This window comes from Pagrus pagrus, assembly GCF_965226575.1.
Source record: "Pagrus pagrus genome assembly, chromosome: 21".
Classification (NCBI taxonomy): domain Eukaryota; kingdom Metazoa; phylum Chordata; class Actinopteri; order Spariformes; family Sparidae; genus Pagrus; species Pagrus pagrus.
The window spans coordinates 18382869-18408053 of record NC_140208.1 but is presented as its reverse complement, the minus strand read 5'-3'; the positions used below and the strand labels follow the sequence as shown (position 1 = coordinate 18408053).

At 41.3% G+C, this 25185-nt stretch overlaps 1 protein-coding gene across 1 annotated transcript; it reads left to right on the top strand.

The window, feature by feature from the left end:
- Positions 1-5719: 5719 nt before the first annotated feature.
- frmpd2 (FERM and PDZ domain containing 2) lies at positions 5720-24947 on the top strand (the record flags this gene model as incomplete). Its single annotated transcript, XM_084341791.1, has 29 exons — positions 5720-5840; positions 5981-6144; positions 6245-6310; positions 6409-6588; positions 6732-6807; positions 7865-7952; positions 8222-8378; positions 8499-8570; positions 10722-10896; positions 11215-11350; positions 11441-11579; positions 12027-12179; positions 12283-12468; positions 12598-12757; positions 12892-13090; positions 13388-13488; positions 13773-13853; positions 14398-14505; positions 14906-15022; positions 16838-17019; positions 17153-17251; positions 17920-18013; positions 18772-18857; positions 19777-19972; positions 22053-22267; positions 22512-22578; positions 22659-22868; positions 23320-23410; positions 24881-24947. The coding sequence occupies 27 exons, from the start codon at positions 5720-5722 to the stop codon at positions 22694-22696; spliced, it is 3456 nt and encodes a 1151-aa protein (XP_084197917.1). The 3' UTR covers positions 22697-22868; positions 23320-23410; positions 24881-24947.
- Positions 24948-25185: the final 238 nt, after the last annotated feature.

Here is a 25185-nt window from a genome sequence, read left to right as displayed (position 1 = left end):
TTAATAGTATTGCATTAAACTGAGCGGTGCTAAAAATGAGGTGGAATATTGAATATTAGAAACATTCCCATTATAATCAACAGTACAATCATTGTAGCTGCCAAAATTACTTTAGTTGCACTAAAACAAAAATTGTATAACCTATAAACTTAATGAGGGTAGGATTTATTGCAGGGCTTTTGTATTCTATTACATTAAGTTATGTGTTTACCTAATACACTGGAAACTGAGTGTAGGCTAGCAACATTTCGGACGTATTAATGTATTAAGGACTTCGTAGACTGGTGCCAGCGGAACCACCTCCAGCTCAACGCCCGGAAAACCAAAAAGCTGGTGGTGGATTTCCGCTGGCACAGTCAATCCTGCACACAGGTCAACATCCAGGAAACAGACATTGAGATGGTGACATCATACAAGTACCTGGGAGTTCACCTGAACAATAAACAGGACTGGACTGATCACACTGCAGCAACCTATAAGAAAGGTCAAAGCAGACTCCATCTGCTGAAGAAGCTCAGGTCCTTTGGAGTGCAGGGGGCACTCCTGACAACTTTCTATGACTTTTCTATGGAGTAGTCTGCTGGAGCAGCAGCATCTCGGCAGCAGGTAGGAAGAGACTTGATAAACTTGTCAAGAAGGCCAGCTCCATCCTGGGATGCCCTCTTGACCCAGTGCAGGTGGTGGGAGAGAGCAGGATGATGGATAAGCTGTCATCGCTGCTGGTGAAGGAGTCCCACCCCCTGCAGGTCACTATCACCGCACTGGTCAGCTCCTTCAGTGACAGGCTGAAACACCCCAAGTGTGTGAAGGAGAGGTATCGCAGGTCCTTCCTTCCTGCTGCTGTTAGACTGTACAACCAGCACTGCTCCCAGTAGACCTCACTGTGCACTCAAACTCTACACATATCCCATTCTCATTCTCACTTTGGTTTGCACTAACTGGACAATTTTTAATACCCATATTTATTATTTGTAAATAAAAATACACTGCCCACACTGTATAATTACACTGTTACACTGTTCATATTGTGAATATTATGTATATACGAGTCTATTCTATTCTTATCTCTTTATTATATTGTTTATTTTTTATTTGTATTATTGTCTATTGTAATATTCCTGACCGTTGGCTGCTGTAACAAAGAAATGTCCCCATTTGCAGGACAAATAAAGGAATTCTGATTCTGATTCTGATTCTGACAGGGTGCACACTAACACTTTTAGCTTAGCTGCTACAGTGAAGATTTCATTTTTAAACAGCATGTAAATAATGTCTTTCAGTCTGGGATCTTGTGGCTTCTTGAGACTTGGATCACACCAGACAAGCTGCAGACAAACATTTTATGTTTTTTATTCAGTCCTTTATTTACGTTTTGAAACATGTCCCCATCTACTTCGGCCGTTTTCGGAGAACAAATGCTGCAACGCTGTTTTTATGTGAAGATCCAGAAATGTCTTGTGGACTACGCAACTTCACCTGACTTTCCATCAGCAACGTAGTAGATAATGACTGATTTCCTCCAGGCGTATGGACCACTTTAAAAGCTTTAAACCCTGTTAATATCTATCACTGAAATGTCAGGGTACTCAATCGTCACTGTGGTGGGATGATAGGCACATTAACTTTTAATTATACCATATGCTGCTCCACAACATTAATTAGTTACCTTTCAGATTAAGATTTTACATTAATAAAAAACACATTTTAAAATGCATGGCATTGTTTAAGAATGCAGGACTTTGCTGCTGATTAAGTTTTTGAGAATGCCACACTCAGTTACTACAGTTGGTGTGTTCAGCCATCATCGCAGGTGTTGAATTTAACCCTTAAGAAAGCTTATGTCCGTGGCAGGGGGTCACACGCAGGCATCACCTTGAACTGTCTTCCACAGGTCAGTGTGTTAATTAGTCCTTTGACGGTCAAGGATGGAGACATACATCCTGACTAAGTTACAGGGCTTCTCTTAATGATGGTCGGTAAGCATATTCTTCTTAAATTGTATTGGATGTCACTTTTTTTCTTCATCTCAATCTGTCTTGACAGTTGTGCTTGTTACTTAGTGTGTTTTTGAAATTCCACATCAGTCATATGACTTAGTTATACTTATTTATATGACCTAAAAGATGTTATATGTTACATCTGGTCTAGGTTCATTATTCACAGTTGTATTTTTACCATTGATACTTATTACATTTGATATTTGTTATGGCACTTTTATGGTACAATTTGCATTGAGAGCTTTGGAGTATTTCTACTTTTCTTCCTCACTAGATAACGATTGTAGCACTCTTTCGTAGCACAGATACAGGTGTAAGGATACACTGTATAAGCCTGTAGCATCCATAATCTAATAAACTGATAGAAAGCGGGACAATTAGTGTGTCACTTGTGGTTGAAACATCAGATTAACACAGTGCCGCGGCCTACAATGGATTGGTCCTTTGCTGCCCCATCTGCCGCTAGCTTGCCCTGCAAATCCAATTATGTTCTTATGTTCCCTCGTCTAAAAATAGTTAAAAATGAAGGAAAACGCAGAAACAACACGTCATTAGTTGTGAGCGCAGAGGAAATTGTGCTATGGAGCTGATGTGTCCTCTCTGCAGAGACAATTGATCTGTCATGAGGAAATGAGGGTGTGCAGCACACGGACGAGGGAGAGGTGGGTGGAACGGCAGCCGGGGATGCATGAGAGAAAGGATTAGATTCAGAGTGGTGGATGCCTGAAGGAACTTAAGACGAATCTCCTCAGATACCGGATGAAATAAGGTAGGCTACATAAGGAGTCAAGTTGTAATGTTTTAGTCTGAATGTTATTTATTACACCACCTGCGAGTGCTGGCTGGATGATGAGGTACGGGATTCTTTATATATGCTGCTGCTGCTGCTGCAGCAACACAAATTCTGTCTGGGATCAAACGTGTAGATGTTTGGAAGTCAGTGAGGCTGAGGCTGCCTCTGTGTCAGACCATTTACTGAAGCTCGCAAAGAGTTAGAAGCAGAATGTTACTGTAAAGGAGACTGTGAGCTCTGGATAAACAACACAATGTGACAAAAACTTACCATACATGGTCAACAACACTCAAATGCTCATAATACAATGTCTTTTTTATGATCTGGTGTGATTAAAAAAAATCTTTTTATGCTTTTAATCAGTTTTTCTTATTTTAATGTTTAACTTTTCATTCGTTCCATATTAACCGTTATACTTTGGTGCTACTTTTATAGGCTACCGTTTTTCATCAAAGACATTTGAACGTATCACAGTAGGAAAGTCACAAGTGTAACTAATAAATTCAACAATGGCTGAGCTCCATTTAGCTGCTTCAGTCTCAGGCCCCTGGGTTGCCCAGTTTCACTGTCACACTGTCACAGCTTACTGCAGCCATCGCTAATGTTATTAGCAACACCTGAGCTTTTCCTACTATGAAGTCAAAATGTCTGCCGTGCGAGGCCTTCCCCGATCATTGCAGCCAACATGCAGACACCTGACCCCCAGGTTTTGTTGGTTGAATCAAACCAGAGTACACATAACCTGATTACGGGGTAGCGCTGGGTTACTTGGCAATCTATCACGTCACCTGACACGTCACAGCAGGCATGTCTGCTTTCTGTCAGGGTTTGAATGCTGAGAGGTCACAGAGCTAAACGGATGCAAACGCGTGTGTCTACACAGTGTAGAGTAGAAATGCCAGCAGCAGTTAAAGCAGTAAATTCAATTAAAACAGATCAAAGTCAGTTAGAGAAGTAACGTCATCAAGGAGGAAAACAATGAAGACTAATTACATTCTTCTGTCTTCCTCCTGTTATCCTCTGTGAGAAGGAATAAGATGATTATAATAAGATGCTTCTTGGTGTTGTTTGTTCTAACAAATTAACACCACTGCAAAAAAATGAAGGGTTTTATTATTTGTCATAACTGAAGAAGACAACTTGTGAAAAGCACAAATTGTGTCCACCAAGAAAGAGGCTGCACAGAAGGATCAGAGAGTAGTATACTATAATGTCACTCACGCACAGCTTCAATTTATGTTACTAACGCCCTCCCCAAATGCCTGGATCAATAGCAATGTCCTCAAGAGCAAGCAGAGGAAGTGTGCGACCTTGTTTTGTTCCTTGTGATAATAAGAAAAAAGGTCATAAGGGCATTAGTGTTGACTGCTGCTTTAAAGTCAGCATATAAAATATTCACCTGTGATATGAGATTGGGATAGTATTATCTGTATATTATCAGTCAGTGCCAGACTAACGTTTCACACTTGTTGCACTGGTACGCCTAATTTTTCCATTAATGTGCACCCAATAATTGATTTTAATTTAATTGCTTAGCAGAAAATAGAATCGAAAGTTGCAAATACACAGTTTTCTTCATTGAAATCGCTTCCAGCAAAGACATTTTGATAACCTCAATTGTAAAAACAAATTAACTGCTACATTTTTAGGCGCGTTGGTGCGACCAATGACAATGTTTAGTCATACTTGACAGATTTTTCCGCCCATGTGTAACCAAAAAAGGTTGCATCCTGGAGTCCTGTCCATATATATACATTTATATTTATTTACAACAATTTTATAGTTTAATGTAGGATCTGAAACAGACAGAAATGAGAGGTCATTGCCTTGTTCAACATATTTGGCAGTGAACCATCGTCCAGTGCTTCTCAAACCGATTCTAATAGTATCTAATACTTTCAGAAAATAGTATATAGCCCAGTGCACAATAATTACATCGCTTGGTTTCACCTGAACCTGAATGTGTTTGTCATTAGTATACCGGATGTTTACCGGAAGCTTCTCAAAGTAATTTACTATTCCAGAAATCCTTCAACGTAAGCCCATAAGTGCTTTACAACTGCTCAACACCACACTCAACTGAAGTGACTGTATGGAATATAATAATACAATTTAACAAACAACAAAAACAGACATGCAGTGATGTCCAAATGTATTGTGTTTTCTTTTCCCAACCTTTGAAAACTAAAATTGCAGCTTTCTGCGATCATATCGTGATTGAAGCTGTTCTGCATGTTTTGTTTTTTTTTATATGAAACTAGATTTTGTCAGTAGAGATTATTGTGACAGTAAAAGTATAAAAGCAATTAACATAAGTGTTGGATTTGTTTCCAATTAGCTCTAATGCCACTAAACCCTGAGCTTGTCTGTCTCAAATGCCGACCTCTGATCTCTTAATGCTCAGCGTGTCTGACCTACTCCCCCAAAGAAATGACACTAACCCTCCCACTGCCAGCACTCCTCCTGCAATGTGTCATGTATAATAATATTATAATGTATCGAAATTATTATCATTTCAATCTAAAAAACCCTGTACATATCAATATAGACATCTGACAGGAGCGATTATAGAGCGTTAGATTACATATTGTCTGTATATGTCTTCCAACTAGCGCCTCTTTTCAGGATTAGCTTGTTGTCTCTACATCGACTTCTGATACTGCAACAAATGTACATTACAGGAGCACATGACCTTTCACCCATGCATGATTCAGCATTATACTTTCCCAAGTTGAATGTTTACATGCTTTAAACCAGCAGTGCTATACTTTTGCCTTCCCCTTCTGGCAGCGGGAGTTGCCATAGACTTAGGAGTTAAAAAGATGTATCCAGGGGTGGTAGGCTAAATTAGCATTTTGTGAACTCTTTTGGCGTTTCATCAGTGACGGATCGATTGAAGGCACACTTTCCGTGTGTGTCTCCCAGCAGGATGGGTACATTTGTGACCCTGGCAGAAGTACTGGAGGCCCGGGGTTCACCACTGGATGAGGATGAAGTCTGGTGTCTGCTTCTTGCCACCACTGAGGCCTTACTGGACATTTCCAAAAAAGGTTACAACTTATCAGTTCTCATTTCCTCCATTTTCACCTGTTGCCTGGGTACAGGGCTCTTTCTCAGGCAGCATTCAAGAGCATCAAGAAAAAAAAACCCATTTTGAAACAATGTGCTCTGCCTGGTGTTCTCTGTTCAGGTTCAGGTAACATGTGCAGTGTCCTAAGCCCAGGCTCGGTGCTACTGTCAGCCAATGGGAGTCTGGCCTTCAAGAGCTGTGCCCGAAATGAAGACGTGGCCTCTTTCACAGCTCCTGAGGTCCAGCAGGGTCACACCGCCTCCACCAGGACTGCAGCCGAAAAGGTTGGGGAAGCTCAGACTTGTTGCAAGGACATTTATTAAAAAATGTCGCAGGGGTCGCAGAAATGAATGCCTGAATCAATTCCTTCTTCCTCTGTCCCAGATGGTTGTGTACTCACTGGGGATGACTCTTTACTGGTGCGTTGATTTTCATCTACCTCAAAACCAGGTACTTTCCTCCCTCTTCTGTCGCTTGCTCAAACCCATTCTGCCATTATTCTTGGTACTTGCACATCGTTCACTTTGCTGTCACCTGTTTTCTTCCAGCCGGTCCAGCTGAGTGCGGAGCTGGAGGGTTTGCTGCTGAGCATGTGCGAGGACATGCTGGTCAGGCGGACCGACCTGCTGACAGTGCTAGATGCCTGCGAGCTTCACCACAGGGCCTCATTGCTGCCTCCTGCTGAACGGCTCATCAGGCAACTGGTAGAAGACGTCTACAGAAACTCAGTGAGTGTGTGATTGGTTTGGTTTCAGCTGGTTAGGTGAGGTCATGTTTGGTTTCGAGCGGTTTAGTTTCTTTAGTGTTTGAGTTTACTGATAGAGCTGACTTTGTGCTTGCTTCCTTGAGCTGGACAGTGATGTCTTTGCAGGTTGATCATGTGTCCATGGCTGAAAATGGATCCCAGCTAACAGACCGCAGTCAAATGGTCAGGGACAGACTACACAGTAAGAAACTGAGCCCTTTTGTCTGATTTCCAAAGATTTTCAGTGCTACCGCACTTATATTTGCTATGTAATCCATTTGGCTTGTTCTCATTTGATTAAAAATTAGAAACCAAAATGGAGAAATGTGTATTTTATATTTATATTTCAGTTGGACTTCAAAGCAATAGTTTGATTTTTCTGAAAGACGGTTTATTTGCTTTCTTGGTGGGAATTTTGATTAAAAGATTGATACCACTCTCATGCCTGTACGCTAAAAATGAAGCTACCACCAGTTAGCTAACTTAGTTGTCTAGAGACAGGAAGCTAGGAGGAAACAGCTAGCCTAGCCCCATAAATGAGAGAAAATTAACACTACTCACAAAGAAATGCTTTTTATTTCATTTTTTAAAACCATAGAATAATTTAAATGCATAAATGAGTGAGATTTACAGCTGCTGGTGGGTGTTTTTTTTTGTTTTTTTTTGTCCAGTTATGGACAGAGCCAAGAGTGAAAGCAAAGGGAAACAGCTAGCTGGGCTCTGGTCATAGTTGGCTAGGCTACATCAGCCTACCAGTAAATTCACTAATTAATACATTATGTCTTGTTTGTTTAATCAGTACATAAACAGCACTTTGGAAAAATGGTGGCTAACTGGCTGCAAGCTTGCTTCATATACCTACCACTCTTATTTCTTTGTAGTGAATAAGAGCTAGTTAATGTTAGCAAAATCCAACTTCCATCAACTGTAAAGCTATTTATTTATTTATTTATTTATTTATTTTTACAGTTTTTAACAAAAATTTTGCTAAAACATGTTTTATAGTGAGTCATGTTCATTTCTTCACCTTTGGACAGAGCCTTTATGTCAAGCTAAGCTAACTGGCTACTTTAAATAGCTTCATATTTACTGTACAAACATGAGAGCGGCATCAATCTTCTCATCCAACTCTCAGACAGAAAGAAAATAAATGTATTTTCCAAAATGTCAAACTATTGCTTTTAGATATTTTATTATGTCAAATGTGAAAGCTATAACATCGGCATGTGAACAGTAGATCTTTTTTTTTTTTTTTTCAGGAGGCTCTTTTAGTACCTCACCGTGGGCGCTGAAGAAGAAGATTTCTAGAACATTCTCAGGAGCATCTTATCCATGCGAGCCTGCCGGGTATGAAGTCCGTTCATTGTTATGATCCCATTTACAGTTTTGAAGCTGAGTAAGAGGACACAGTAAAAACATGTTTTCACTTCAAAATAAACCACTTCAAGTAAAGTTTGGCAAGTTGCTAATATTAAACCGTCAATTAGGGAAAAGTCACAAGTAAAAAGACAAAATCCCCAGAGGAGGATTCTGGCATGAAATGTGTGATGTGTCATGTCATGAGTGACAGATCTCGCTGCCTGTCAGACTGAGAATGGAAAACTCATTTTTCTCAGGATTCCCTCGGGACCTCGACACACGGAGAGCTACAGCAGCTGGCACCAGCTGAACCGCAGCCCCTGCAGTCCCTACATGGATGGCGGACGAAACACCAACTCGAGATCCATCACACGGTTCGATTCCACAATGAGTCTGAATGACAAGAAAGTGAAGGTGAGCCACTTTATTATATCACGTTATAGAAAAGAATAGAAAAAAAATATTATATAATTATAATTTCTTGTGACGGATAAGCTGACGATGTGTTTCCCTTTGCCTTGTCTCCCGTTGCAGGACATGGGTCCTGAGTTTATTAAGATGTCAGATGAGCCGGTGGTTGTCTTGGAGCTGCCTGGATCCATCGTGGTGAGTTCTTAAAAAAGACATACAATCCTGTCATTGCGTTTGGACTTTGGAGATATTTACAGTAGTGTGAAAGGACACACTTGGTCTTGTAGCCTCAAGAGGTGAGTTTTGTTCACTTCAAAGTAGTCTGTGTCCAGTGTTCATGTATGTCACTAAAGGTGGAACACAGAACAACGTGATATCAAAAGGAGTATTGCAAGATTCTGTGTCATTTGCTTGCTTGGTAACTCTGTGCCTTCTTTATATATTTTAATTTATAAAATAACTTTCAGCTTTTATAGTATACTGAACAAAGTGGTGGAAAAGGTAGATATTTAACTTTAGTAAAAGTACAACAGTATTACCATTGTAATATACTTAGAGTACCAATATACTGAGATGACTAAAAGTAAAAATGGCCCTTTTCAGAATAATGTGTAGTATATTATTGGATCATAGTTATAGTTATAGCACTTTAATGTTGCAGATGGTAAAAACAGGGCTAATTTAAAGGAGCAATAAGCGGAAATGCATTATTTAAGACTGAAGGAATTAAAAAATCGCTACATGGAGAACGAGAGGTGTAATTTCATCTGGAGTATAGGATGACGTCACACACCCGCTCTCTGTGTTGATCTCCAGCCTCATGTTTACAAGCCGGTCCGGCCGCGCGTTCATGTGCATTCATGTGAAACTCCGCCTCCTCCCTCCCTGTAAAACGCGACAGCCAGTGAGTAGTGACAGCGGCAGCATTTTCGAACTGCAATGGCAGACAGCGGAACAAAACCTTCCAATGAAGACGAGCAGGAGCAGACTAAAAAAAAAAAACGGTCATTGGCAAAGAAATTGTCCGATAAAGAAAGGGATAAAACCAGAATTAACATTGGCCTGGCGTTTCCGAGGTGGAGGGAGCTACGAGAGCTAAAGGGGCTACAGTCGGACTCGGAGCTGGCTCTTCTTCTTCTTGACAGGCAAGTTACACCATAAAGTCAAATGTCTGTTTTATTGTCTGTGTTACAGTAACTTTACACACTTGCCGCTATATTGCATGAGTATGTAGCATGGGTTAATGTCCGGAGCTGGAGTTGTTACCAGCTCGGTCCTCAGCAATGGGTCAGGCGTTACGGTTGTGTTTGGTGAGTAGCCCGACAGGCAGCTAACATTTCAATTAGCATTGTAAAATTTTGCCTGGCGGACAACCTGGGGGGCTCACGGGCTGTCACACCAGGCTGAAACATCGGTCTCACTCACGGAGAAGAGTAGGAACATTAGCATTAGCTCCCGGTGCTAGCACTAGCCAGGATCTGGCCATGGCTCTAGCCCAATCAGCCGATAGCAGTCAGCTGCGATCGGCAACTGGAGCAACTCACAGCTATGCAGTGCTTCTACCAGCTCTAACAACTTGATCACTGAACCGCCAATCCAGCTGGGGGTTTGCTAAAAAGTCGTTGCTAAGAAGGAAATATTGTCATTGTCATTTGTCATTGTCGAGCAGAGGCAGAGGGAGGTGTGGCTAATGGCACACTTTGTTTTGGTCTACAGGCAGTGCTCAACAGCAAACCTAGCGGTGAAATGATTTCGCTTTTTGCTCCTTTAAATGACTATATGCTGCTGGGTAGCTTGTGAATTTCCCCTGCAAGTCTCAGTATTACCTGAAATACAGATCATCATTTATTCTTTTTTGATTATATTACAATATATCATTAATCTGAATCTAGTAAATAATGTTGCTGAATAAAAAAATGGAGTAAAAAGTGCAATATTTGTTGATAATTATTGATGTTTCATCATCATCATATTACAGTTATTAATCTTACCTAGCCACAAATAGATACATTACGTCATATGCATCCTGCAAACAGCTGTTTTTAAAGAAAAACAGTATTAAAAATATTCCGCATCTTTCTTTCACTCTCATTCAGAGCAGTTGAACACAGTAACCAGTTCAAGATCTCTATCACATGAGGCGGTGGTGCTCATACTGTTTTTGTCCACAGGGGCCGCCAGAATCAACACAAAATGAAAGTTCTTGTAGCTGCTTTAAGAATAGTGCTGCAGTAAATGTATTTTGTTACTGTCCACCACTGAACTCCCAGCAAAAGTTGAAAAGGTCACTCCTGTCAGGTATTTTATTGAATTCGGTCCCTAAAGCTCTTTTTCTCTCTCTTACAGTCAAAGAAGGGGAAATCTGCAACCACCCAGAGAGAGCTGAGCGTGGTGATGCCAAACGGTCAGAACATCCTGGTCAAGTGTGAGGTGAAATCCAGAGGAGGAGACGTCTTTGACATGATCGTGGCTCACTCAAACCTGATGGAACATTTCTACTTTGGCCTTGCTTATATCGACGGTAAAGAGGTTTAAGAAAATAATGAGATAGTGTGTAGTAATCAGAGAGAATGAGGATTAGGTTGAAACTGTAAATAGGTGGGATGAGTAAATAACTAAATGACCAACTGAGGTCACTGAGGTGATATGATTAGATTGTGTTAGTAAAAACTCAAGACCTAACAGCAAAAAGCACAAAACTGGTTTTACAACAGAGACACAAGGTCAGTGGCCTGTGACCACAACTGTTTTTATAGGACTCTGTGTGGTGTATGTAGATTAGAAGCCATCCATCATTCATGTTAACTCAAAATGTTTCTGTGTTCGTTCCTCTCATCAGATAATGAGTTCTTCTTTGTGGACAATGATAGCAAGATTTCCAAAGTTGCTCCAGATAGCTGGAAGAAAGTGCCTACAACCACCTTTGTCCTTTTCTTCAGGGTCAAATTCTTTGTCAATGACATTTCTCTTCTTTTGTAAGTATTTCTCTTTCTGCGTATTACTTAAAAAATGTGTTCCTTAAAGTCAAGTCCAATCTTTGAAATGTCTGCCGTCTTCTCTTTCAGGCACAAACAGACCCGACACCAGTATTACCTCCAGCTCAGGAGAGACCTTTTAGAGGACAGACTGTCCTGCCATGAGGAAACGGCTCTCTACCTGGGAGCTCTGGCCCTGCAGACGGAGTGTGGAGACTGCATGCCTGAGGTTGTGCAACATACATTTTAACAAAACATGTAAAGCCAAAGGCAGTAGCATCTAAGATCAAATTCATCCCACTTCAAACTGATTTAAAGGTGTCACATTGAAATATCATTGTCAATTAACTGTCATAGCAATGGTATTTGGTATAGTATAATTACTGGAAGCAGTGAGAACATGGTGAAGACATGAATACAACTATTTTGTCAAAGTCCAACACACATTGGTGTGTCATTTGATGCGTGCCAATCAATGCCTGTAGCACACTTAATACATCGTAGGTACAGTAGCCTTGATGTGCTAATCTAAGGAGTGTATGTGATTTGCAGATTTACATACAAATCAATGCTTCTCCTTCAAACTGTTTTTGCACCTTTAAAAATGCCATAGAGTACACAACTAAATCTCTAGTGCATAAATTAAAAAAAAAAAAAAATTGTATCTTGTGTTTAGGTGTACGGTAGGAACTACTACCGCCCTGACCAGTATGTCTCCAAGAGCGTGATGGAGAAACGTGCCTTGCCTTACATTCAGGGGGAGCTGCTTCGACTTCACACCAACAACGCTCAGATGCTCACCGACGAATCAGAGCTCGAGTTCCTCAAGGTAGCAAAACAGTCGAATATGATAATGAATGCCACAGCTGTGCAGTTACTATTAGTATCATACGAAATATACTGTAGTCACCACTCTCTATTTGTGGCTTCAGGTGTGTCAGCAGCTGCCTGAATACGGCGTGTTGTTCCACCGCGTGATGCGCGAGAAAAAGCCTCTAGAAGGAGAGATCCTCCTCGGGGTTTGTGCCAAAGGAGTCATCGTCTACGATGTTAAAAATGGCTGCCGATCCACCAGTCAGAGTTTGTACTGGAGGGAGACAGCAACGATCTCCTCTAGTGTGAGTGGGAGTGATGGTTTTTTATCATATCATCCCTTTAACTAGGTTCAATTCAAATCAAATTGCTGCCAAAGTAAAAGTGTTGTCTGTAATGAAATTTCTAATAAACATCCCTCCGTGTTCCTGCAGAGGCGTAAATTTGTAGTAGAGTGTCGGGGCAGCAAGAAGAAGTACACCTTCATCACAGAGAGATCCAAGATAGCCAAATACCTGTGTAACCTGTGCTCAGCCCAACACAAGTTCAACAATGAGATGAACTCTCGCCAGCTCACCCACAGCCTGGTCTCAGGTCAGTTACTGCACCATAACTATCGATAAAGTCAGCTTTTGAGATGCAGAACTCAGCATTTTTTGTCAGAAACTGATATCCATCGACCTCTCTTGCTGTCCGTTTCCACTTCTTCTTCACCCGTTTACCTCCAGAGGACAACATCGTGCAGTATGCCACAGTGTGTCGTGCTCAGAGCAGCCGGCTCAAGTCCTTCTCCTGTTCAGAGACGCCACAGGACGACAGCGGTCTGACCACACCTCAGGACGAGTCCCTGACCAAGCTGTGCGATGATGTCACAGCCAGGATCGAGGCCCGCATTAAACAGCAGCACCAGAGCCTCAACGAGCAGAGGTACTTAGTCATGTAGCAGTTCTCTTATATATGCATATTCCCACTTCCTGCACACTCAAACAACAGCATACGGTCTTTTTGTGAAAAGTTCATTTAGAAACAATGTGCCCCTTCTTTACGTGATCTTAAGTCTGCCCTTCAAGGCTAGCTCACTGTAATTTCACCCACTTCTTCTTCTGCTTTTTCCAAACAAGCCACTCCAGCAGAAAAAGCACTTCCCGTTCTCAAAGGACAGGATTGTGTAATATCAGTCAGTCCCTCTGTTATCACTCTGTTTTGTCTGTGTTTCCTCTGCAGTACCTGCTCCAGCAGTCAGCGCAGCAGCACTGGTATGCGTTCCCCATCCTGCTCTCAGAGGAGCGGATCTGAAGCGCCCTCTGGCTCCCCAGCAGCCCGAGGTATAACCAAGCACTCTGCCCATTCTTCCTATCTGATGTCCAACATGTGAGACATGTTGTACCTCAACAGCTCCATCATAAAGTCACAGAACAAAGATGATGTTATTGGAGGTTTTGCTGCCATGAATTGTCCATATTTCTTTATTTTCATATATAATCATAGTCATTGCTATATCACAGTATGACTTGGATTAAATATGTGCAAATGATGGAATGTATATGTATTCATCAAACAAGTTTGCTTTGTAAATACATTAATGTGTTTTCTATGTTGTGTCTTACAGAAAGCCCAACAAAAATAGGGTCAGCGTCAGAGAGAGAAGTTTTATGTGTTTCTTTGAAGAAAGACCCAAAGCTTGGCCTGGGTAAGATGATCACACTTTAACACACAGCATCAACAGAGAGATTTGTCATGTTTGTTTGTTTTTTTTTACATTTTTATTTAACTGCTTTTTAGATTGCTCTTTTTCACGTTATGTACAGCAGATGTTCACTAAGCTACCACTGCAACATGCTGAGGATCCCTTTCTACAATTGTTGCTACTAATGTCACCCCTTTGCTTTAATTTCCAGTACATGCACATTCATGCTGCTATACGTGTTGGAATTTGAATGTCTTTTCCTGGATTATCCCAGCACCAAGCAAACTATACGAGCAAACTGGCTTTTTATTAATCCTTGTTAATTATGCACTGAGTAACAGTTAACTCTGCTTTTTGCAGCTACCAGATCTAAAGTAAGAGTAATGCCTTATTAAGGTTAAAAAGAAGGGCCTTATAACCTATTAATTAATGCTCATTTTAAGGATGTTACCGATATAAATGTTTATGATCATGTGAGGGCGTTATGTAAGTCATAATCTTACAGATAAGTCTTTTCTTGATGCATCTGTGGTTCGTGTCCATACAGGTATAGTGATAGTGGGAGAGGACACTGTGGGACATTATGATTTGGGCATCTTTGTTGCTTCCATTGTGCCTGGTGGACCCGCCGCAAAGGATGGACGCATCCGACCAGGTAGAGAATCATGTGGACGTTTTTGCTTTACCCTTAGTGACACTGTGTGCTACTTCGCCCCTATCAGTTCTGTTTTTCAATCTTGTTTCCTAAAATCACAGCTAATTTGTTCTGTTAAAGCGCTTTCAATGTGTTTTTCAAATAGTGGACACCTCATTTTGGTGCATTAATGTCAAATTATAAAGTGATGGGTGTTTTTTCTTTTGAATTCATCCAGCATTTTAACAAAATAGATTCAAAGAATATGTAGCAGGAAAGAGAGGACAGAGAGGGTACGGGTGTCTGTGGGGTTCCATCACAGGCCTTTGGAGTCACACGTGGGTTCAGAGGTGGTGCTGAGTTCTTGGCTCTCCACTGAAATTGGACGCCAGCACCATTTCACTGTGACCTTTGCCTGCAGGTGGTCGTCTGATCTCTCTGAACCACATCAGCCTGGAGGGCGTCACCTTCAGTGAGGCAGCGGAGGTCATGCAGAGCAGCCCTGAGGAGGTGCAGCTCATTATCTCCCAGCCAAAAGGTGCACTGTGTTTGTCAGTGTGTGTGTGTGTCTGTGTGTGGAGAGTATATGATGTGTGTAATAATACTGTGGCTGTGACCCTTCCCCTTCCCATTGCGTGCAGTATTGGTGATTTAGTAATTAACCTATTCTACTGATGCACCTGTTCCTGGATGGACTGCTTTGCTCTCTATTGTTATATGAAATAATATGTCAGAAATATAAGTGTATCTTTATATCAACACCCCACTTGTTTGTCTCCGGGCAAAATGTCAGTTTAGGTTGATTCATCTCTTTCTCAAGGGCAAAAACAAACACCCTCCTCGGCTTCTCATCACAGAGTATAAAGTTCAAACTCTGATGTGAAACACGTTATAGTCCAACTGAGAGGTGTTCTCTCTCTATCTGCCATTCCTTTATATTTTAAATGCTAAAACAGTTCATACCAGAAGGACTTTGATTATATCTCAGTCAATATAATGTACTGTAGCTTAGCCACCTGGACAAAAATAAAGCTTTATTCTTAACATCAGTGAGTATCAGATACATTTAAATACACTTATTTGCATTCTTGCTGAGGGTTAGACAAGAAGATTGATACCCCTCTTGTGTATGTTCATTAAATATGAAGCTACAGCAAGCTAGCAGCTGCTAGCTAAGCTCAGCACACAGGCTGAGCACGGGGGAACCGGTAGCATGGCTCCATTCAAAGGTGAAGAAATTCACATGGCTTAAATTAGTGCAAGAATGTAATTGTGTAAATTAGTGAGCTTTACAGGTGCTGGTTAGCTATGGACAGAACCCAGGCTGGACGATTCCTCTGTCTTTATGTGAAGCTAATTTGCTGGTAGCAGTTGCCTTATATTCATCATACAGTAATGATAGTGCTATATACAGCAACAGCTAGCAGCTGGTTAGCTTAGCTTAGCTTAGCACAAAGACTGTAAACAGCTAGCATTGGTCTGTCCAAAGGTGCCTACAAGCACATCTAAAGCCCAATAATTAAGACATCTATTTTTAAAATATACACTTTCCCTCAAACATTGATTTCAATCACATATAAGATTGCCATGTAGTTGAAATACATAAGGTCTACATAAAGTATGTCATTTAATGCTTATCACGTTGAGCTGATATGAATTAAATAACTTAATCTTCTTAAATTAAGTTAATGCAATTACATTAATTGCATTACATATGGAAAACAATAAGGCACCATAGTGCATTACACATGGATTATTTTTATGTATCATACTTGAAAAACTATTAAAGCAGACTAAGTTATTTAATGTATTTACATTAACTCAACATGATAGAAATACTTAGAATTAAATGACATACTTTACTTAGAACTTATGTAATTGAATTACATGAGAAGCCTTTATGTAATTTGTGTAACTGAAATACATAAAATCACTGTTTTTTATTGTATATAAAAACGACATGTTGACCGACTCTGTCAGAAGTGCTTGCTGGGTGTTTAAACAGATGTGGCTAATGTTAGCTATGTTTGAAACTCTTCCCCCCCACAACTTTCCGATGTCAGATTAGGGGCTCTGTGTCCATCCATTTCTGTAACTTCCTCCGACAATACGACAATACAACTTTCAAACCAAATTCACATCACGAGTTGGTCAGCTGTGCAGAGGTTAGAAAGGAGCCAGAGTTTGAACTTCTCACTCTACCTCTGTTTTTTCATTCTTCACACAACTATGTCTGTCAATTTGAGTTTGCACAACTGAGTGCAACACTTCAATTGTCTTCCAAGTTAGCCTTAGCCTCTATACATCAGTATTTTGATGTATAACATTTACTCATTGTTGTTTTTCTCCACAGTCCACCTTAGTCCCATCAGTGTGCGCTCTCCTGTGTTGAGGAATTACGAGTCCCAGTCCACGCTGATGGCAGACGGCCGATGTGTAGAGGATAGTTTGGATGAGCTTGTGTCGGTCATGATGACGCCGAAGACCAGCAACAGGCTTAACGTCCCCCGAGAAGTACGCGTCCTCGGTGCACAGGTAATATGGTATATACTGCCACATTTATACTGACAATAATCAGTATGGATGCATAGATCATTGGGTAGGTGTGTATGCTGTCAGACGTATAAAAAGACAGGACAGACGTGAGTGTTTACTCTCATGTTTTCAGGACGGCTGCTCTCTGTCTCCCCCTCTAATCTGTGTGAGGCCCAAGGAGATTACTGTAGAGCTCAGGAAGATATCAGGAAGTCTGGGCATCAGCATCTCCGTGAGTATATGTAACATTTTGTAAGAGACGTAAATGTAAATGGCAGAACTCACCCCAGGCTTAAATGTTATTTGACTATACTTAGAATCACTGGACTTGACATTATGTAAAATTGTGTTAAAAAGAAGGCAAAAAACAAACGACAGTACAGTGGACGTCTTACATAATGTGGCATTAGTAAATGTCATCACCCATGGAGTGATATAGTATTTGCCGGTGTTAAGTCTGATAATAGCATGTTGATGAAGGTTCTCAGTCATCCAGGTCATGGTAATTCTAAGTGCTGTATCGAAGGCAACTTTTCAAGAAACTGAAAGTCCAGTTTCTTCAATACAACACTTAGAGGTCTGATAGTAGTGTTTTAAAGGAGACATATTGTGCTTTTTCATTTTATGCATGTAAAAGGTCTTGAAAGTTAGAAAGGAAAGAGTCCGCACCAACAGGAGCTCCTCCCTGAAATTCTGCAATAAAGCTCAGCTCCTTACATGTCATAAAGCTGCTAACCTATCCAAAATATTTTATTTTACACTCTTAGCCTGACTTTTCAACCAGTTATCCATCCTGACAATAATAAAACATTTGGGAAAATGTCAAAATATTGGTTCTCCCTCCTTCCCATCAGTTTATCACAGATGTGTTCTGAATGAGTTTCTGTCATGAATCATCAGGGTGGTGTCAACACTAACGTTCCTAATGGAAGAATCTACATAAGAAGCCTCGTTCCAGGAGGGGCTGCTGAGAGAGATGGACGATTAATAGCAGGTATTACAGCTAAATGTCAAATCTAACAATACAGAGGCCTTATGAACCTGCGTTTGATCCGTTTACAGTCACTTGAAGCTTCCCCATGCAGCCATTTATTGATTTTTCACCATGATAAATTATAGATAGTTGTGCAGATTGGCTGCAGACTCACCACAACACTGCAAGGAAGTCCCCAGAGGTTTACATCTGAGTCCATAGTGAAACAGCTCCGAGCCTGAGCACAGGATTGTTGGACTGCAGGATTACTGTATATCCACCTTTTAAAAATGTGTTATTCTGATGGAGAGCTACAAGATTATTTAAAGCCTCTGTTGTTCCTCGGGATCAAGGAAAACAATAGTAAATATTACACACTGCATTCAGCTGAAATTGTACATGGCAAAATTAAAAGAAGAAAATCCATTTAGGATAAACGTTGTGCTGTGTTATTTTAAGTCTTTGTTTTTTTAAGCTGCACTAAATAATAGCAAACCGCAAATAATTACATTTAACACTTCAGATTTATTTTTGAGCATCTTCCCTGGAGCCATCACAGCTCTCCGACTGGACAAACAACACTCCGTTTAACACTGTGTCCCTGAAATTCAACACTTATTAAGGCTGGAGAATGCGGTGTGTACATTTTGGCATTTAGTTGATGCTTTCAAGAGAGAAAGAACAATATCACAAGCGTAGGAATGCAAGGAACCGAAACAAGCAGAGGAGGGAAATGGAATTTAATCTTTTTGTCATAAGTATTTTTTCTTCTTTTCCAGGTGACAGACTGCTGGAGGTGGATGGGATTAGCTTCCAGGGCTTCACCTACCATCAAGCAGTGGGGTGTCTGAGTAAGACTGGGCAGGTAAAAGACAACATGTGACTGATGCTGTATTATGTCAGTGTGAGAAGTCCATTAGAGAGCATGATTATGAGAGAGAATGATGACCTACATACTGTATGCTGCTGCTGATGAGATGTTTTAGCCGTGCTAGCAGCATCGCCTATAGGGATGACAATGTCAGTCTGTTGTTCTGTTGATCCACCATTTTGGTCAGGACTGAAATATCTCAAAAACTATTGGATGGGTTGTCACAGTGTTTTGTGCAGACGTTCATGGTTCCCAGAGGACGAATCCTCATGACTCTGATGAGCTGTGACTTTCACAATGAGGTTGATTTTTGTGGTTTTGAGTCAAATGTTTCAACAACTATTTGATACATTGCATTGCAAAATTTGGTACAGACATTCCTGTCCTCTGAAGGAAAAATGTAATATTTATTTTGATCAAGTCAAAAGTTTTATTTTATTAACACTTTGTGTTCAGCTGTACCTTGAGTTAGTATATGTTACATGCTAACACATTAAAGTTGACCCTGGGATAACTTATCCCCTTTTCATGCACACATTATTACCTGGGTTAACCTTATAACCTAGTGCTGTACCATTCACACTGCATTTCTACTAGCCCTGGATTAAAAGCATGTTAAAATGTGACTGATGTCTACATTCCAAAAGTGATTAATCTGTTTACTTAAGCCTCATTTCACAACTGTACTGTTAGCTCCGTGTTTAGTCATTTTTCCAAAGATAAACCTGCAAACTCCAGGCTTACTCTGCTCCGGAGCAGGACAAGCAAGCCCTCGGCTAAAGTCGGGGTTAGCCCAGTTGGGAATCTGCCAGAATTGTGCAAGTGTGAAGCTAGAAAGGTTGTTTTAGCAGCGGGAAAGTTTGAAAAGTCAGGTAACTTCTTCTTGGACTTTTCCTCGTCTTTGTTCCTCTAGGTGGTGACCTTGGTGGTGGAGAGGGAGTCAATGAATTCACCAAGGGTCGCTCTCAGTGGAAACACCAGCAGCAGCGTATCCAATCAGAGCATCATTCGAACTACCAGCCCGCTAAGGAACAACAGCTGCCCGACTATCATTACTACTCCAATAACGAACTCCGAGCGCTCCAGGGACTACAGCTTTGTCAATGACGGTAGGAGAGCTCAGACCAATGGACTTTAAAACACAAAACACATTGAAGTGGCCACAACAAACTAAGAAAGGCCAGGATCTGTTTTTTGAAGCTGCTCAGAAATAGTTGCAGAGAGCATTCGTGCACTTCCCATAATGGATCACATTTTGCCAATAGATGGACGTGAAGTTCGCTTCAGAACGTTAAGTCACAACACCTCACACTGCTGAGGAAGAACCTGCGTGAGAGAACCTGTCGGCCCTAAGCTGTTGTATGCTTTAATAGCCCACCACTAGTCTGACTGCCTCAAGGTGAACTTTTACACACTTCCTTCTCTTCATCCTGATCTTCCTTACTGACCCTGACCTTCCTCTTCTTATCCCTCTGGCCTCCCTTATCCTTTGGCCTGTCCTTCTATATCTGTCGTCGCACATCTCTCTGCTTTCCTCTAACACAGTTCGGCAGATCACATGTTTAAACACAATACAGAGTCAGTTTTATCCCAATTAGAGGTTATCAACTTGGTGACTACAAACACGAGACATGTGAGGCCAAAATAGCTGGTGATCTATGATCCTTGAAAAGGAAATGTGAAGGAGGGTCCTTCCCATTTCTGCACGGACTTGTATTCTTGCTCATTTGCTGTACCTTTATGTTTGTATCTGCTACTGAATAATATAACTGAATTGATTTTTTAATTGATTAAAATGGTGTTATAATTGATTTTACTGCTGTCTTTCATCATGTCTACAGAAGGCTGAAGAGGACATGCAAGTAATGCTTTCTTTATCTTGACTGTGAATTTTTTATTTTTTTATCTTGACCTAACAAGCCTTGATTTCCTGTGATGTCATCTTTTGAGATGACACAATGTTGTTGTGATCAGATATCTAACAACTAAACTTTTTAAATTATAGTTTGTGTTGTGTTTGTAATGATTGCATAGTGGGGGAAATCCAGGTAGTGCCCACATGGTAACCCCAGACCATCGCAAGATCTTGTGAGAGTGATCATTTTAGCCCAAATCCACGATCTGTCCCTGACCTAAACAGATCTTAACCACGCTGTCGTCACATTATAAAAACATAACTAGTGCGTACATTGGCACAATAACAAAACATGTGTACGAATGTCACAAGAGTTTTGCAAATCTGCAGTTACTGTCTCGCATCGACCAGAAATGAGGCCAACTATTGAGAAAAATATAGTTTGTTAAAGGAGTAGTTTGACATTTTAAGAAATAAGTTTGTTCATTTTCCTTTTGAGAGTGACAGCTGAGAGATCAATACCTCACGTTTGACTGGTAAATATAGGGCTACAAACCAGGAGCCAGTTAGCTTAGCTAGCACAAAGACAGGAGACAAGGAAAAAAGCAAGGCCGGCTGCTAGAATCCACCTCCCAACACCTCTGAAGTTCCCTTATTAAGACGTGATGTATCTCATTTATTTAAGTTGGTAGGCAGATTGTTCTACCTTTGGACAAAGCCAGGCTAGCTGTCTGCATGCTAACTAGCTTCTGGCTTTAGCCTTATATTATCAGGGAGATATGAGAGAGTAATTGATCTTCTTACTTCCAGCAAGAAAGCAAATCCCAAACTGTCTGACTGTCGCCTTTAGATGACTGAACAAAAAAATAGTACATTAAATAAATGTATCTGTCCTTCTTGCACTACACTGAAGCAAAGCCACTGAGCCAGCTCAGGCAGACAGCTAGCCTGCTGCTACTCTAACATGACATATACAGTACACACCTTTTGCTGCCGTCTAACTGTCCCTGTGGGAGAGTCACTGCCCAATCCCAGTTTTGTTGCAGTGACGAGGTCAAAGACTCAACATCAAATATCTATTGTGCTTTTATTTTTGCTTTTAATTCATTTTTCATTTTAAGATTAAATCTGGACAACACTAAACTAATTAAAATAAACATAGTCTAATGAATTTACTCGACAAAAAAGATAATCAGCGTTTTCTTTTCTCCTCCCGTCCCTCCTCCTCTCCCATCTGCTTCCCTTTTCCAACTCATTTAATCTCCTGACCTCCAAACATCACGTTTCACCCCATCATTTCCCCATCTCTGCCTCTCACCTCAAAACCCCTTCAGAAAACACCCAGGACGTGACTCTGACTAAAAGCGCCAACGGCCTGGGCTTCAGCTTCCTGATGTGCGAGCTGGATCCGCCCACTCGGGACTTTGGCAGCCTGGTCCGGATAAAGGAGCTTTTCGATGGCCAGCCAGCCCAGGAGAGCGGCAGGATCCAGGAAGGAGACGTCCTGTTAGCCATCAACGGCCAGTCACTCAAGGAGCTGTCCTATCCAGTATGTGCACATTTCACAGTTCACATTTACTTGCCATGAGACGTTTTAAAGATCTGCTCCAAGACCAGCCACTCCTCAGCCACTGCACTACATTTATCAGACAGCTGCAGTTACTAATTACTTTTCAGATTACAACATTTCACACCCTTCCTCTCGAAAACACGTATCTCCAAATTTATAGATGTAATCTCTAGATTAATTATTTTCAAACGGGCCTGTTAAAACGTCCTTCTTCCCTCTGTAGAAGGTGCTGAAGCTGTTCAAGTCTTCACCACCTGAGGTTCGACTGACTCTGTGTCGACCTGCACCAGGTACACACACACACTCTCACACAAACACACACACACATATGCGGCCACCTGACTTCCTCACCTGCGTCTCTTCTCTGCAGGGGTCCTCCCGTCCATTGATCAGTTAATCGGCACATGAGCGATGTCGCAGTGTTACGCAGCACCAGCATCAGCGGATGTTCAGAAGCGACACCGTGCTTCCTGATCGATCAGGACGTGGCGAGGGAGACCGAGGACGGAGCGAGCAATAGCGGTGTTCCGATCAGTGCGTGACGCTGATCGCATCAACGGACTCCCGACGCTGCAGAAAGGTCAGAGATACTCCTCCAGTCGACGTGACTTGAGCTGACAGAGCATGTTTTGACCTTCATGATAGTCCAGAGGGATAAACAGATGTTCTCAGTCACCTGAAACACTGCAGCCAGGCACTGATATTACATAAAGACATCAGGAAACAAGGCAGCAGCATTTGACGTGATGTAGCACGCTCTGATATCTTACACAACATGTTGTGACATGGCATAATGCTAGTCAGTGGGACATGACACAACATGACAGGGTACATAACAAAATATGACAATTAAAAATCAGGTGTTAATACCACGCTGTTCTCGTCATGTTAGTGCTTGACACACACAAGCTTCCCACCAGAATACAGAATACTTCTGGATCTGAATCAGTTCCTGCTGTTTGCTTTGTCTTTTTCATGTCAATTATGCAACTTCTTACTCCAAGTTCAGCTTTGTCCTGTCTGTTTTCCAGGCATACTGAAGAAACAGCGACAGAACGCAAGAGCAGCGGGGTCGGAGGCTGAACGCGGATGGATTTGTGAAAGGAATAATTAAATGAAAATGTGAGTAGCAGGATAATGAGGTGTCAGGCGGCCGTGTGCGCAACCACGCGGGAAAGGACTGAAAACGCAGACAACCGGGCAGACAGGAACAGTTCAGTGATTTGCATACTTACAAGCAAAAAGCAGCAAGTCTGAACAGAAGGAGCGAAGAATCCACAGGTAAACAGGAATGGTTAACAGTGCAGGCAGGCAGGTACAGATTTGTTTTCAGGTGGCTGGAGAGCAAAGGCACAAAGCTACACTGACAATCTGGTCAGCAGAAAGTGGAGATAGGCTAGAGTAAACACTGGGGGGTACGGTGTGAGTAAGAGCTGAGCAAGTGGATGTAGTAGTCAGGTGACTGGGACCGGTGGGAAAGTGTGAGGGCATCTGGTGGATGGATGGAGAATCTCTGCAAGTCTGGAGATTAAATGCAGGGAAGTGAACATGGGCTGGAGACAGTTCATTCATACAGAATTCATTGTTCACATAAAAAAGTCAGCTCTGATCTAATCAACCAGAAGTTTATTAACTGGATATATACAGCTTCACAGCTCCCCCCCCCCCCCCCCCCCCCCCCCCGCCCCTCTTACTGTTTCCCTGTTGCATAACTGTTAGCAACATGGCTACCGATAGCAGCCTGGCTACTGTCCAAAGCAAGTAAAGGGTAAAAACCTGATTTTGTCACTTACTGGCCTGATGAAAAGAATGTCTGTTATGAACCATCTCAAGTCAAGCAGTAAGTGGAAACATATCAACAGGGAGACAGACTCTGACATCGACTCAATGCCTGTTCCTTGTTTTACTCTTGTTTTACCTTGGTTTCTATCCCTCTCCCTCTTTACCTTTATTTTTGCCTCCTACATCAACGAGGCTCTTGTCTTTTTTGTAATACAGTGTAGAGTTTTTAGTTATTCCAGTTGTTCCACTGTTACCTGGGGGTAGCGACCTGGGAAAACAATGCCTCTTCCTGTTTTTTTCTGGGAAAAATCCAGCCTGAATGAATGAATGGTGAAAGTAAGGTTTATAGGGAACCATTTTTTGCCATTTTAATGAAGGTTTTACAGTATTTCAGAAAAAAAAAAAAAATCACAGATAGACAATTGTCATGCTGACATGAACCTTTACATAATCTAATCAATCTCTCATCTAAATCTAAATCTGAACCATTTTCTAAATGTAACTATTCCAAGGATTATATCCAACACAAACATTTTTAATCTTGTGCCTGCGCAGCATTTCAGGTCAAAGAACGTCTTCTCACACCCTTGTAAACCACTGGTCTAAAGCAACCTTCATTAACTTTTTTATGACCTGTTCATCTCTTGGCCACAAGGTGGCAGCATAGTGTTAGAAGTGACAACAGTTGCTCTCTTTGTGTGGCAAACAGCAATCATCACTCTCACTCACTAAGACTTAATTAACAGCGTTTCCTGGAGACGAGAGTAAAGCTAATACAGCAACTTTTTCTTTTCTGTTTTTCCTCAACAGGAAATCGACCAGAGGAAGAAGTCGACTTAAACAAGAAGAATTACTGGTATTAATTATAAACTCCAGTCATACAAAATATGTATCATGAAATGGTGAAGCAAACTGTGAATTCCATTTTTCTGTTTTCTGAAAAATAAAACAATCATCAACTTTCCTGTGTTTTGGCAACTTCTTCTGCTTTTGAGTGTTCCGAAATACAAAACCTCATTTTCTCAGCAAAACAAAAGACATTAAACTGAGTCTGACCTGAATATGGATGATCCACCCCCAAACACTCATTTAGTATCTGGACAAACCAGGCAGTA